Genomic DNA, 15,114 nt, shown 5'->3' with positions numbered 1-15,114 from the left:
CAGGGTGTGGCCTACTCTCTAGGCCTGTGGGGAAGGCATCTTCTCATCAGTAGGAAAGGGGGCATCTTTGAAGTGGAGCTGGGAAGCGTTAGCCTTCTACAGAGACAATCTGTTACCCTTGGGCTGGTGGTCGGGAGATCTGGATTCTTCTCCTGTGTTCACTTCCCAACTTGTGCTCTAACCTGGGGCAAAGTCAGCAACCAGTTCCTTCTTACATCTGAGTGGAGGAATGATGGTTGCTGACCCACAAAATATTTAGTTGTAGGCAGAGGGGTTTCTACCATCTCTAATCCTGAACAGTAGCTATTGAACGGGTTTCTTCTTTTTCTCTTTTACATGCACATGTGTGTATGTATGTATGTTTACATACATTTTTTGGTTTAATGCATATGAAAGAAAGTTATTACTGGATGTATCACAATTGTTGATAATTGAAAACTGGTCTTGTGGGAAGGGAAAAAGCAGTGTTCTAGGGTGATAAAGCAACTACCGTTATGGCACATTTATCAATATTATTCCATGTTATATGCTAAATGCATCCCATTAAATATTGCTTAATCACCCTAGTACTGCTGTGACATAGGCACTTTAGTCTCCCCATTTTACAGATGAGGAAGTAAAGGAAATATTAATAATGGCCACTAAGTGACAGACTTGGAAGTCATTAATTTGAAGTTTAAACTCTTAATCCTGTGTTATATACTGCCCCATATTCCTTTCCTGCTTGCTTATGCTTGTATCTTTATAATCCTTTTAGTGCTGTTTATTCTTTATTATACCTTATGTTTCAAATAATAGTTTTGGGGGAACTAGTTCAGTGAATTCCTAAAATATCTTTTTTTCTTCTTGTTATTTCCAGCAATATAGACATGATCTCTTTATTATGTTACTTTGGGGCCTTAAATTTTTCTTGTGTTAGACCCAGAGCCCAAAAGGCCAGGAAGAGACAAAAGATGTCCTCTTGGTAGATCTTGGGTCAGTATGGACCAGACATAAAGATCCTTCCCTTTTTGGTCCTGAACAGACAGTGACTGGGAAGAATATGTGTTTGGAAATTTTATTCACCCAGCAAATATTATTGCTCACCTAGTGTCTCTTGGGCAATGAACTGAATGAGATGGAGTCCCTCCCTTCAAGGAGCTCACAGATTAAAGGTTGATAGGGACAGATTTCGTTTTAACCTTTATCATTAATGAACAGAAAGGAACGGTATGGGGCTCAGAGCATGGGCTTTAGGTGGACTGGCAGCGTTTGAATCCTCAGCGTAGAACTTACTGGTATGTGACCTTGGCCAAGTGACCTCACTTCCATAAACTTCAGTTTCCTAATATGTAAACTGGGGATAATAATAGAACTTTATAGGGTTGAGGTGAGGATCAAGCATAAAATGCTTTGCATAGTGCCTGGTGGAGTAAATATACACTGTAATTGTTATTACATTACTTCTATCTTTTTTTTACCTTGGATTATACAGTTTGTGTTGATTAATTATGTTTTCAATTATGATTTGGTTAATTATGTGGTTGATTATGTTTTCAATGTACTTAATGGAAATGATAGAATTTTTTTAGTAACCAGGTTTTCAATAGTGTTAATAAATTCACAGAGACAGACAGTTTATATATTACTATATTTTTCTTGATAAGGTTTTCATAATGTTTTTGCCTGAATTTGTAACCAGTGAACAATCGATGCGTATTAAATAAGGTAATGAGTTGTTGATAGGTAATGCCATACTGTTGTCAGTCACTGTTCTAAGCTCTTTAGTCCTAACTCAGTTCCTGTAACAGTTCTTTGAGGCGAATTTATTCAGTGTCTATCTAGACCTTTTTGAATAATTTATATTTCAGTGGACTTTATTAAGTATATAACTTTTCAAGAAAAATTTTAATTCCGGGAATTAATTTTAGGAATAGAAGAGTAACTGGTGCATAATTTATAACCTTACCAGATTTAACAACAAACTTGCTGTCCCAAACCTGCAATTAATGAACGCCAAGTGTTAGTTTTGAGGTTGACTTGAACACATTTATATTAAGTGGTTACTGAATGTGTGATTCAAGTTGAGACCCTATATACAGAAGTTAATAAGGAATGTTTAACCAACAGGAAAAATACAATGTGGGCATCATCTAACCTGCTTTCTGGTACTCTCAGGTTGGTAGCTACCCACAACAAAGTGATGTGTTAAATTATCAGCCTTGAGTTCCCTCTACTGCCTCCCACTCCGTGGTATATTACCAGCTGATTCCTCACCCAGATACTGATCACAGAGCAACTTTAGGAATCTCTGGGATCCTGAACCACAGTCTAGAAATCATTGATGACTTTTGGTTGATTTCATTGTTATATATTTTCCAGATTTTAAATTTCTGTGGTTAGAGGAAGGGGTCAGAGAGGTGACACTTTTATAGTCGTTGAAAATATCAGATGGCGTTTCTTGGTTTTTGATGAAATTGAGGACTTGGCTATATTTAAGAATGATATTAATACTGCTTCTCAGAAGATAGGAAAACCTAATTAGAGACAATATATAATTTCTGGAGAGTGAGCTAGGCTAATAGATCAGCTCCTTAGGATAGTTAAGCTCTTGTTTTTTGAGAAACTCCCTCATTGCCTGTACCCTGCTACCTTCCTTGTGATGGGGAATTTGAGATCCAGAGTGGTTAAGTGACCTACTTGGGGCAAAATACAGGTCGGTGACAAGCCAGCTCAGTGTCCTTGGTCCTGTGATTCTAGCTCTTGCATGACAGGATCATGCTAACGCCTTGGCTGTACACGGCACATTCTAGTGTGCCAGGTGGTTTCATGACACTGCATGACCGTCGCACAGCCCTGGCAGGCAGCTATTACTAATAACCCCATTTTGTAAATGTGAAGCCTCAAGGAGGGTTAGATTTTGAGTGAATTAAGTAGCATCCAAGTCTTCTGACACTTTTTGGACAATTCTCTGCCCCTGCACTGTGGCTTTTCTTCTACACTAGGGGGCAGCAGAGCATTTGTATTGGATTTCTGAGTTCTGGGAAGATGCATTCCACATAGATTTGAAAAGCGGAGTTTGTAGGAAACATGTCCTAGAATCTTTTATTTTAAAAGGTACCTATCGTATCTGTTTAAATCTAAGTTTTTTCTATATACCTTACTGTACTCAGATTGACACTTGAGTAGAAAGGGTTTTTATAAACAAGATAATAAATGTGGAGAGAATGAGTTGAAACTGGGGCATGTATTTGATGTATTAGTTGAATAGTTGGTGCATAAAATCATCAAAGGCAAGTCCAGACAATTCAGCATTCATGAAAGTTTGAAAGGAAACTCAAGACATTAACCATATATATTAATTTTAAAAATTGAAGGCCCAGATTTAGATATTTTAGATACCTCATAGTACACACACACACCTACCCACCGACCCACACCCCCCTTTTAGGATCCATGAGGCCATAGATTTTAGGTGTGGTAGTATTTTAATGAGGCCCTGGCATTTCCAGTAGTCAGCCTCAACCAAAGTTCCGATATAACCTTCTGATGCCAACTCTGTGCTACAAGATAGCGACTTGTGGTCAGAGCAGATTGGGGGTGTGTCAGGACGGCTCAGGGAGCTTTTTCAAACTTCATATACAAACACAATGCAAGGTGCCCCCATCATCTGCAAATATGTGTGACACTGGCAAGGGTTTTAGGAAAACACAAACGTTTATAGTTGAAAACCACTTTTTAGAAATACAGAATGCCACAGCAAAGTAAAAGCAGTAATTTTGCAGGGTGTCCAAAATCATCCTTGGGGACAACCTTGTCCTATGTTAAACATTGTCCTCTCATGGAAAGGCCAGGATGAGTGGTGAGGTGGTATGTGTGTGTGTCCACTCCTGTGTGTGTGTGTCCGCTCACGTGTGCGTGTGTGTCCCTCCTCTTCACTGCAGGCCCTGGGACTGCTGGGTGTGCCTCAGACACAGCTTATGATGCTTCATGAACTGTATCCATAATTCTTATTGCCTGTTTCATTGATCTAATCCCCTTGTGTTTCCCAGAACATCTCGCTTTGCCTCATTCCCTGAATACTTGGTAGTGCAGATAAAGAAGTTCACTTTTGGTCTTGACTGGGTTCCCAAAAAATTTGGTAGGTATCTTTTGCATGCTTTTGCTTAAAACATTAAATTAGCTATTTAAAAAACATGGCATGTGAAAGAGCCCATGCGGTTGGCTGCCAGAAACGGTCTCATTTCATTCTTTTTCCATGATTCCCACCTTTCTCTTTTGAAAGATATGATAAACACTGGTGGTAGTAAAAAAAAATAAATAAACACAAATTGCCACTTGCTTGCCCACCTCTCTAATAACGGGTTCTAAAATGGCCAGAATCTAAGAGTGAAAACAGGAGCCTCACAATTTCAAATCATGCCTCCCAAACTGGAACGTGATCTTGGTAAAATGTAGGTGCTGATTCAGCAGGTCTGGGATGGGGCCAGGGCTCTATATTCTAACATGTGCCCAGGTGATGCTGATGCTGCTAGTGCTACTGGTCCAAAAGTCATGCTTGGAGGTGCTAGTAACTGAAGATGTATCAATACTCTCTTTAGCATCTCTCCTTGACCTCTAAAGCAGGCGGGTATGGCTAATGGCATTTGTTTAAATCATATGAACTTTATTAATAATAACATAAGTACAGTCAGTTGTATTAAAAAGAAAAAGGGATGTGGCCAAATTGGGCTTCTTTCTAGTCTTAAAGGCCCTTGACCACTGTTAGAGGTTATCTTTCCAGACAATGAGTAAGAACATTTTCTCTACCATCTCAATCAGATATGAATGTGTTCCTAGGCTGTGCTCAGGGCCGTGGAAGTCCATACAGTTTTAACCTCTGATTTCTCAAGCAAGGATCTCAGACTGCTTGCCAGTCTTTTAGTGTCTATGTTTTTGAGCACTTAAAAAACAAGTCAGTCCTAGGTTGGTTAATTAAGAACTCATCTGCTCATCTGAAGGGGATAAGTAAAAAGAATGTAAAATCTGCAGGAGTGATTCCCCAGAAACCTCTGGCACTAGCAGTTAGCATAGCACTGATCTCCACATGGCATTATGCAGCCCGTGAGCCTGCAGCTCATTCCTCTTTTCCTGGTGGAATAATTTTGTGGGCAGGGAGGAGGGCCAAGGGCAGGTTACTCATCACTCAGCCTTTCCTCCTTGGATCCAATATGCACCCCAGAGAGAAAACTGACTTCTTCGAAAGGCTTTGAACTGCTTTGGAAACAGTTTTATTTTCTTTGTCCTTGGAATTTTGGTAAAGGATGCCAAATTCAGATCAGATTTCATAGTCTTGCTGAATTTAAAGCAGCCTCAAAGCTTTCTTTAATGAACCTGAAAATTTCTGTTGAGGAGCAGTTGTTTTGATTTTGTTGGTCAGACATTGTGTTTGATTTTGCTCTTTGCTGAGATTTTTTTTTTTTTAAACTAAGCCTTTTCTTTGGGTGGTTGTTTTAAAGTAGGACTTACACACCTAACATTGTAGCTGGTTTTGGGGATGGTGTTTTCAGATTCTGTTTGCTAGCCCAAGAGACATATCCTGCACCAACATTTGAACCCATTTTCCATTATTACCGTATCTGACTGTGTGCAGTACAAATTTGCAACAGGCTGTTAGACTCATATATATATTTTGTATTTGAATAAGTCAACATAATGACAACTGAGCTGAGAAGTTAAAAAAAAGTATGCCTCAAGATGAATACACTTGAAGTTCAATTAATTTTTTTAAAGCTTCAGTTTTTATTACCTTCGGTAGAATAATCACAGTACCCATGGTGATCAGAGAAAAGGCATAAACTATGGGTTGCAAACTCAAATGCCTAATGAGGACAGAGTGATAATGTAAATGACAGAAGTAGGCTGGGTATAAGAAACACATAGCTATAGCTGTCTTATCCTTTCTTGAGTATTCCCATTTTGGATGGAGACATGGATTAGGAAAACATTTCCCTATCATAAGAATCAGAATAGTGCACACGTGATGCTCAGGATCATGGGGGCAGGAGGAGTGGTGAGGTCTGTGGCAGACAGACACGGAGGGCATATTACCTTGGAGTGAAAGCTGAGAATCAGCCCAAGGCAGTTGTTGTCACATGAGACTCTGCTACAGCTTTTTTTTTTTTTTTTTCCTTCAAAATGAGTTGGAAGTCTGGAGTTTTGAATTGAAATCTCTGATTTAAAAATTGGAATGTGTTGCCGACATTTTAAAAACAGCCAACAGAAAGTGTCTACAGATGTTGTATGGGCTCCCAGTTTTCGACCTCTGGCTTCCCTCATTTCTTGTTGTTCAGTATGAAATCCTGCATCTGTGTTTCCCCCAGTTCTACATTAAACTCTAATCAGTCTTAGTCAGTTTTCTGGTCCTGTGACTTACTCCCAGGAACTAAAACACATCCCTTGGCTCTGCCTAGACACGTGTACCTAGTTAGTGGTGCTAGATTGAGGAGGTGCTTGTGGTTATTCGGAGAGTCCAGTGAGTATAATCTCTCTCATTTTGCAGATGTTTCTATTGATATGCCAGACCTACTTGATATCAACCATCTCCGAGCCAGGGGGTTGCAGCCAGGAGAGGAGGAACTTCCAGACATCAGCCCCCCCATAGTGATTCCTGATGACTCTAAAGGTACCGTCTTCTACCAGGAGGACCTTCTCAACGCCTTCCTGTTCCTCTGCTGGAATAGTCCCTTTTGCTCCCTCACTATGTTGTCCCATGGTGCTTTCCTGTGTTGTAACCCACCATAGACATACAGAATTGAAGCCTGGCTGCAAACCTTGAGCTTAAAATATTAATAGTCACAGGAAGAGGCACAGCCCCAACATGAGTGAACCAAATGGGTCCATGGAAATCACAAGCAGCAGAGGGCAGCAGGTCTCCAGGAAGTTTTTGGCTTATCTTGCCTCTGCCTTTGCCTCCCTCCTCCCTTCCTCTGATAAGCCTATGGGGAAGAGGAGTGTGTTTTCAGTGGGTTCTTAGTCTAGGGGAGCTGTGTCCTTCTTGGAATATCTTTGGAGAACCAGAAAGGGAAATTGAACAGTGTGTGTTGGTTTTAAAAATCTTGCCCACGTCTCACCTCTCCAGCTTCATTACTGCTTCATAGCAAGAGAACAGTTTGAGCTTCTCTTACTCTCTGTGAACCTTAAAGTGGTCCTTGTGAAGAATACTTTTTAAGAGAAAAGTACATGTGAAAAATCATTGCCTTTGTGAGTCCAAGAACAGCATGGAGAGATCTTGGCTTCATTATTAGTTCAGTTATTCTGGTGAAATCACTTTCATTCTGGGTTTGTTAGCCCACGTGTTTGCTGTTCGCCTTCCTAATGAGTTAATTAGGTACATTAGCTAATAGTGCCAGAGTGCTTAGGGCACCTGCCCCACAGGATGGCTGTTGGCTGAGCAGTGACCATTATTGGTGACCCTGTTGGGGTATAAACTGAATCCGGGAGGAGCAAGAGAGGAGTCAAGATTGGCACCTGTGTACATTATTCTCTAACACTGAGTCCAATGCTAAATTGCAGAGGGTGGAGAGCCGGGAAGGGGTCTTTAGGTGGGATGGTCCAGGCTGTGTGGTATAGGTGGTTCATTAAAGGAATTCTAAAAACATCAGTCCTCAGAGTGTCAGAGAACTGCAAGATGGTTTATTAGCATTGCTCCTGCTTTTTCTGACGTCTATAACAGAGTTCTTGGATTGTAATTAAATGGAGTTCTTAGAAGTACAGGGAAGGAAATTATTTAGTTCCTTAAGATGATCAGCAGAGCATCATGTTTTATGTGCTCTAAATGCCTGAAACTGAGTATTCTCCCTCCTTGCTGGAATGACTTTATGTCTGGTTGGCTGGTCTGCATGGAGGACCAGGGAGCTGACAACAGTGTGGGGTCTTAATGGGTGGGGGTGAGGGAGTGCTCTGGGTTAACTCTTTTTCTTTCTCTAGAACTCTTTGCCATGGTTGGGTCTCACTTCCTGCCCTCTCCTTTGATTTCCAGATCGCCTGATGACCCAACTGATAGACCGTATGTATCTTTTATGTTTTTTCTCAGTGTCCTACCATTGTTACTGGTCTAACGCATTTAGCTGTGGGGGTTTAGTAAAGGGCGTTGTTCTATACATGTGTGTGTGCAGCTTTTCCTGGGTGGGAATAAATCTTGGTCTGCAAGTTGAGGTCACAGCAAATCTAAGCCAGTAGTGTGGTGAATAGATGGCCCTGTGTTTCAGGAGAGAGAACTTCAGTGTGAGAGCCAGCCAGCCCTGAGTCAGAATCTTGGCTTTGCCATTTGTGGCTGTGTGACCTAGAATCATTAACATCTCTGAGCGTCAGTTTCCTCATATGTGAATGGGGGATACTGGTGCCATTTCTTCCTTCCCTGGCCATATGAGTAGGTCTCTTGCTGCAGTGATAGTACAGTGACCTGTCACTTTGTCCATTTCTTCAGGGCACATAATGAAGATACATGGGTGACAGGACATAGTAGTATTAATTAATACTCCTAAGGGTGTCAGTGTCATCGGATTGTTTGTTAATTTTGTAGTCATTTAGTTCCTTAATCCTGGGTGAGTTGATACTTTTGATTTTCTAAAGAACATGAAAAAAAGCAAACTATTTTATAGCCAATATTAGATATTAATTAGGAGGAAGAAGGAGTATGTTAACACAAAATACTCTGAATCTTTTTGTCTACAAAGCCTTGCCCGAGACACTATTGTTAATTTAGAAGTTAAAGTGTTTCACTTTGCCAAAAAACACTTTATGTGATTGATCATGTGACTTAGACCTCCATGCTTGCCTTCTTGGGTCAGTTTTGATTTGCTGGTTGCTGAAGAGGCTGTTAGGGGCAGCGAGGGTCATGGGCAAACCATTGCCTCTGCAAATAATCTGATTGTAATGATAACAGTATTTTTGAATGGTTACCATGAGTCATCGTTGAGTTTATGACTCCATAAATTCTTTTAACCGTGTATAAATGTACTATTATAATAATACAAAGTCCAGCTTCTTATTTGATTGTCACAGTAAAATGGGCAGAGCAGGTGACCTTTATACAGAGGATAAAAATGATACCCAGGGAAGTTCAGAGACCTAAGAGCTAGGACCAGAGCCAGAGCTAGGCGTCAGGCATGCTTTCATGTCACTTGACCTTGTCTGGAGTGTGAGGAGTTTGCTGGCTCTCCCAACCCTGCAGAGAGCCAGTCTCCAGGATCTTGCTCCAGGGGAGGTGGAGGGTGGCTGGAACTGTATCAGAGGAGTCTGACTGTGAGCAGTTCAGCTCACAGTCAGCAGTTTTCCGTTTTCCTCCTGATCTAAGCCTGCTGTATTCACCAGGAGAAAACAACATTATCTGGGGTTAATTGCAAAGATTTTCTTATATGCTTTCTTTTAAGAGTTTTGTAGTTTTAGCTTTTACATTTAGGCCAGTGATACATCTGGAGTTAATTTTTGCATATGATGTGAGATAGGGATCCAAATTTCAGCAGTTCAGCTCACAGTCAGCAGACATTTAAAAGGAGTAACTTTGATTATATTCTTACTATAAATGAAAAGATATGTAGAAATTACATATTAGTGATGAGTCATCTCTTGTTTCACCACCCATCTATAACCAGCTGGTTCACTCTATTTTCCCCAAAATGGAATTAGACATTTTCAATTTAATATGCTGTTACATGCATGCATACACTTATTAAGCTGCATTACTTAATTGCATTCTAGAGAACAGAGTCTTTCACAAGGTGTTGAAAAGTATTCTCTGAAAGTTTCATAGTTTCTGCCCAGAGGAATCCTTTTTTTAATTACTAAACTTTTAAAATATTTTAAAAATTTTATTTGAAGTAGCACTGATTTACAATGTCATATTAGTTTCAGGTATATAGCACAGTGATTCAGTTATACATATCTATGTCTATTTTTTTCAGATTTTTTTAGGTTATTATAAAATATTGAGTATAGTTCCCTTTCCTATACAGTAGGTCCTTGTTGGTTATCTATTGTGTATACTGTAGTATGTACATGTCAATCCAAACCTACTACAGGAGTCTTTATTACAGGACTTTAGAATTTTCACTCCCTTAATGCACACTGTGAATTTCTAGGGAGAACAGAGAATGTAGGTTTAAAAAACTTATTTGACCATGGGAGCCCTTTGTTTTGTGGTTCGTTAATTTTGTGGTTCATCTCTCTTAGAACACTAGTATTCTCTAGAACACAATTGAGGAATCACTGTTGTCCTATATCATTGCTTTCTTAAAATTTTATCTTGATAGGATGTCCCGTGTATCCTCATTGTGAGATAGAACTTTGGTAAATACATTTTCAGTATAATTTTTGTAGAACAGATATTTTTGTTCCTCAGTTCTACTACTGTTTGCTGCCTCTGGCAGAGTTTTCAGTAGATTATAGACCTCAGGGCGTGGAAACCAAAAGGGGGATATTTTGCTCCAGTTCCCTCTCAGCCTTTGGTGTAGTTTGAGAGCCTCGTGTAGGTGGTATGTGTACACACACATGGACATACATACACACCCATGTACATGTATGTGTATGAATGAATATACATACAAACCTATAGACATGTGTATGTATAGGTGTGTGTTTACACACCTCTCTGCCCATGGTTTCGTCACTAAGTCGTGTCCAACTCTTGCGACCCCATGGACTAGAGGCCACCAGGCTCTGCTGTCCATGGGATTTTCCAGGCAGCAATACTGGAGTGGGTTGCCATTTCCTTCTCTAGGGCGTCTTCCCGACCCAGGGATCGAACACGGGTCTCCTGCATCGCAGGCAGATTCTTTTCCGTCTATGCCTCCAGGGAAGCCCTCTCTACCCATATCTATATATTATTGTGAAAAGAAAAGAAAATCTGTATCTAAGCCAAAGTTATGTTTGTAAAGCAATCCTTTTAAATATCTTAAGTGTATACAGTTAAAAAATTTTCCTTCTATCTGAATGTTGGCTCTCCATGTCTCAGACTGATTGCATCCTTTGATTGCTGATATATCTAAAGACCTGGTATAACTTTCTGTGAGGTTTAAGGGATAAGCTTTTTGGCCTGCAGAGAATGCTTTCTCTTCCAGTTTCAGTCCTAAGAGAGCCTGCTGTAGTGGTCTTGAGAGTGATGTAAGAGACTGAAATGGTTCTGGGAATACACTAGATCTCCCCATAGGAAATTAGGGAGTTGTTTTTCAGTGCTTGGATTGTTCAGGTAATTACCATGGTTCCTATTTGGTCAAAGATAAAAACTCAGCTAAAATAGCTTAATATTTGGATGGCTTAAAACAAAACACAGTTAAACCACTATCTAAACAAACAAAATAGCACCTTCTTTGGGTAGCATGTGGATAAGGGGTGAAGAGAAGCTAAGACAAGAAGAAATAGGGTTGACTTTTTACGCCAGACTATGCTGTGTGCTCTGTAGCATCAGATATTGATGAGTCTTCGGTGATGCAGCTGGCTGAGATGGGCTTCCCTCTAGAAGCGTGTCGGAAGGCTGTGTATTTTACTGGAAATATGGGAGCCGAGGTGGCCTTCAACTGGATCGTTGTTCACATGGAGGAGCCAGGTAGGTGGTCAGAAGATGGGCTGGCTTTGGAGTCTGACATGATTGGCCCTCAGTGATGTTAAGCCTTGGTCCTTCTGTGTCCTCAGGGTGTGTCCCAGAAAATGATTTATCAGCTCATAATCTGCTGCACGGAGTGGATGGGAGAGGATGGCTATTTTGCCTGTGTAGCAAAGTTACAGTCTTTGCTTTCCTCTTTTAAATAATAGCTTTGTTGAGAGAGAATTCACCTTTTTAAAATGTATAATTCAGTCGCAAAAAAAAAAAACATTGGAAAGATGTGCGATATACTTCTAGCTAAGAAATGATGAGAACTTGAGCTAAAAGAATGTGCCTGAAGAAATAGGGGCTGTTTAGTTAGCATTAACTTTTACCTACTTTATTAAGGTATAATTCACATACCATATAATTCCTTCATTTAAAGTATACATTTCACTTGTATAAATCTTAATTATGTTGAATTGGTTCATAGAGCTTTTCAGGTCTACTATATCCTTCTACTTTTCTGTCTATTCATTCTATTAATTTTTGAGTTTGATATTGAAACTCCAACTAAAAATCTTAATTTATCTACTTAAAAAAATAATTGTAATATATAGTAGAACTATATGTAACTTTGTTCTGTGATTTCCAAGTCTCCTATAAATGTGTTATCATACTTTCAGAATTTAAAAAATAAAGAGGAAAAAGAATTTCCCCAGATAAAAAGTGTATATTACAGTGGTGTTTTAGTAAATTCACAGAGTTTTGCAACCATCCAAAAAGAAATTCTGTAGATAATAGAAGTCACTTTCCATTTTCCCTGTTCTTCCCAGCCCCTGGCAATCACTAGTCAACGTTCTTTCTGGCTCTGTGGATTTGTCTGTTCTGGATGTTTCATATAAATGGAATCATGCAATGTGAGATCTTTTGTTTCTGGTTTCTATCACTTAGCATCATGCTCTCAAGGTTCATTTATGTTGTGGCATGTATTGGTACTTTATTTCTTTTTATGGTTGGATAATAGTCTGTTGTATGGGCATACTATGTTTTATTTATCCTTTCATCGATTGATGGATATTTGGGTTTCCACTTTTTGGCTATTATGAATAATGCCGCTATACACATTTTGTGTACAAAGTTTTTTTAGAAATATATTTTAAAATTTATTTTTTTTTGGCTTCACTGGGTCTTTGTTGCTGTGTGTGGGCTTTCTCTAGTTGCAGCGAGTGAGGGCTACCCTTCATTGTGGTGCACGGGCTTCTCATTGCGGTGGCGTCTCTTTGTGGCTTCATTGTGGCACGCAGGCTCAAGTGCAGGAGCTTCAGTAGGTGCAGCACATGGGCTCAGTAGCTGTGGTGCAAGGGCTTAGTTGCTGTGAAGCATGTGGGATCACCCCCTGCCAGGGATTGAACCTGTGTCCTCTGCATTGACAGGCAGATTCTCAGCCACCAGACAATCAGGGAAGTCCCCATGTACAAATTTTTATATGGACATGTTTTCATTTCTCGTGAATGGAATTTCTCTGTCATATAGTAACTCCATGTTTAACTCTCTTGGAAGCTACTGAATTGTTTTTTAACAGTGACAGTGTAACATCTCCACTAGCAATGTATGAGGGCTTCAGTTTTCCTACATCCTCACCAACCCTTGTTAAATCTCATTGTGGTTTTGATGTGCATTTCCCTAATGGCTAATGATGAATGCCTTTTCATATGCATATTGACCAATTACCTATCTTTGGAGAAATATCTATTCATATGCTTTGTCTGTTTTTAATGAGGTTAAGTTGTCTTTGTATTTTTGAGTTCGAAGAGCTCTGGATACAGTTACCTTATGGGATATATGGTTTACAAATACGTGCTTCTGTTGTATGGGTTATCGTTTCACTTTCTTGATAGTATCCTTTTGTCTGTTTTTTTTCTTTTGTCACTTTGTGCTTTTGGTGTTGTATCTAGAAAACCATTGCCTAACCCAAAGGTCACAAAGATTTTCTTACATGCTTTCTTTTAAGAGTTTTGATCCATCTGGAGTTAATTTTTGCATATGATGTGAGGTAGGGATCCAAATTTATTCTTTTGAATGTGGATATGTAGTTGTCCCAGCACCATTTGTTGAAAAGACTGTCCTTTCCCCACTGAATGGTCTCAGTACCCTTGTTGAAAATCAGTTGACCGTTGATACGTAGGGTTATATCTGAACTCTGAATTCTGTTCTATTAGGCTATTGATCTATATGTTTGTTCTTATGCCAGTTTTAGACTGTCTTGATTATTGTAACTTTAGGTATTTTTTCTTGTTAGCTCTAGAAGGTTGTTTATTTCAAGACCCGAAAAAGGAAAGGGCCTGAGTGTGATTCTTTTCTCCAGATTTTGCTGAACCGCTGACCATGCCTGGTTATGGAGGAGCAGCTTCTGCTGGGGCCTCTGTTTTTGGTGCTACTGGATTGGATAACCAACCTCCGGAAGAAACTGTAGCTATGATTACCTCCATGGGATTCCATCGAAATCAGGCTATTCAGGCCCTGCGAGCAACGGTAAGCACGAGAGACCATGTGAACCCCTGCCTCTTCTGTTTTGTTACTGGCAACCGAAACTTTCCAGTGTCCTCTGATCGTTTTGAATCATGTCTGTCTCACACCCACTATTCCCCAGAAGGGTTTATTAACATGTAGTATATATAAAGGTAAAATAAATGATTGAGGGAAACATTCAGAGATTTTAAGAGTAAGGATATTTTCAAAAAGCAAGGGAGATAATACAATGGAGGTAAGATAATCCAGCTGAAAGACACTCTGTCTCCTCTTAATGTTCATTAGCATGAGGTCAGAGACTTTACTTGGAGCTTGCTTGTGGCCTTAGAGGAAGGAGGGATGCTTGAGATCCTGTGTTCAATAAGGCAGTCCTTCAGGAGAAATTGTGCTTTTCTAATACCAAGATCTTGGAGCGTTCTCTCTCAAAAGTCCTCATGGAGAAGTCTCTTTGGAATTATCTGCTTCTGTTTCTCTCTGTGGAGAGAAGTTTTATCAGGTATTCGTGAAGTCCTGATATTATCAGGAAAGACGGGACCAGGATATTGGAGGGTAGACAGAGGCCTTCCTCTTGCAGTGCAGACATCTGTTTAATATTGAGGGAAAGTACTTTTTTTTTTTCACACCATAATCCATTTTTGAGGGCTTCCCTGGTGGCTAAGTGGTAAAGCCTGCCAATTCAGGAGACCCCGGTTCGATCTCTGGGTTGGGACGTTCCCCTGAGGAGGAAATGGCAACCCACTCCAGTACTCTTGCCTGGGAAGACCCATGGACAGAGGAGCCTGGCGGGCTACAGTCCAAGGGAACAAGATTGCAAGCATTGGACATGACTTAGTGACTAAACCACCAGAACCAATCCATTTTTAAGTGGATATCAGCTCCCGAGTCCTTCTTGCCATCCTGACTGGGCTCTGATTGGGCCCCTTGCTGAGGTCACAGAGGCTCTCGGCTGGCTCCCGACAGTTTGGCTGGAACAATCTGTTTCCCTTTAAAATGCTTGAAATGTTTCAACCGGAGTTTGTTATACTCAGTGTACTTGTTTATGC

At 40.1% G+C, this 15,114-nt stretch overlaps 1 protein-coding gene across 4 annotated transcripts in view; it reads left to right on the top strand.

The window, feature by feature from the left end:
• The window catches only part of USP13 (ubiquitin specific peptidase 13), a 134,125-nt gene that overhangs the window by 89,699 nt on the left and 29,312 nt on the right, over positions 1–15,114 (top strand). For 3 of the 4 annotated variants that reach the window (XM_052642413.1, XM_052642416.1, XM_052642415.1), the window contains exons 14-18: positions 4,032–4,120; positions 6,521–6,643; positions 8,000–8,026; positions 11,420–11,563; positions 13,908–14,074. In XM_052642413.1, coding sequence (XP_052498373.1) covers positions 4,032–4,120; positions 6,521–6,643; positions 8,000–8,026; positions 11,420–11,563; positions 13,908–14,074 — 550 coding nt within the window. The remainder of the gene's footprint in view (positions 1–4,031; positions 4,121–6,520; positions 6,644–7,999; positions 8,027–11,419; positions 11,564–13,907; positions 14,075–15,114) is intronic. The other variant, XM_052642414.1, reaches the window with a different exon arrangement.

Source organism: Budorcas taxicolor, chromosome 1, assembly GCF_023091745.1.
Source record: "Budorcas taxicolor isolate Tak-1 chromosome 1, Takin1.1, whole genome shotgun sequence".
Classification (NCBI taxonomy): Eukaryota; Metazoa; Chordata; class Mammalia; order Artiodactyla; family Bovidae; genus Budorcas; species Budorcas taxicolor.
Note: the sequence above shows the minus strand (reverse complement) of the source record. Positions and strands in the feature narration are given on the sequence as shown.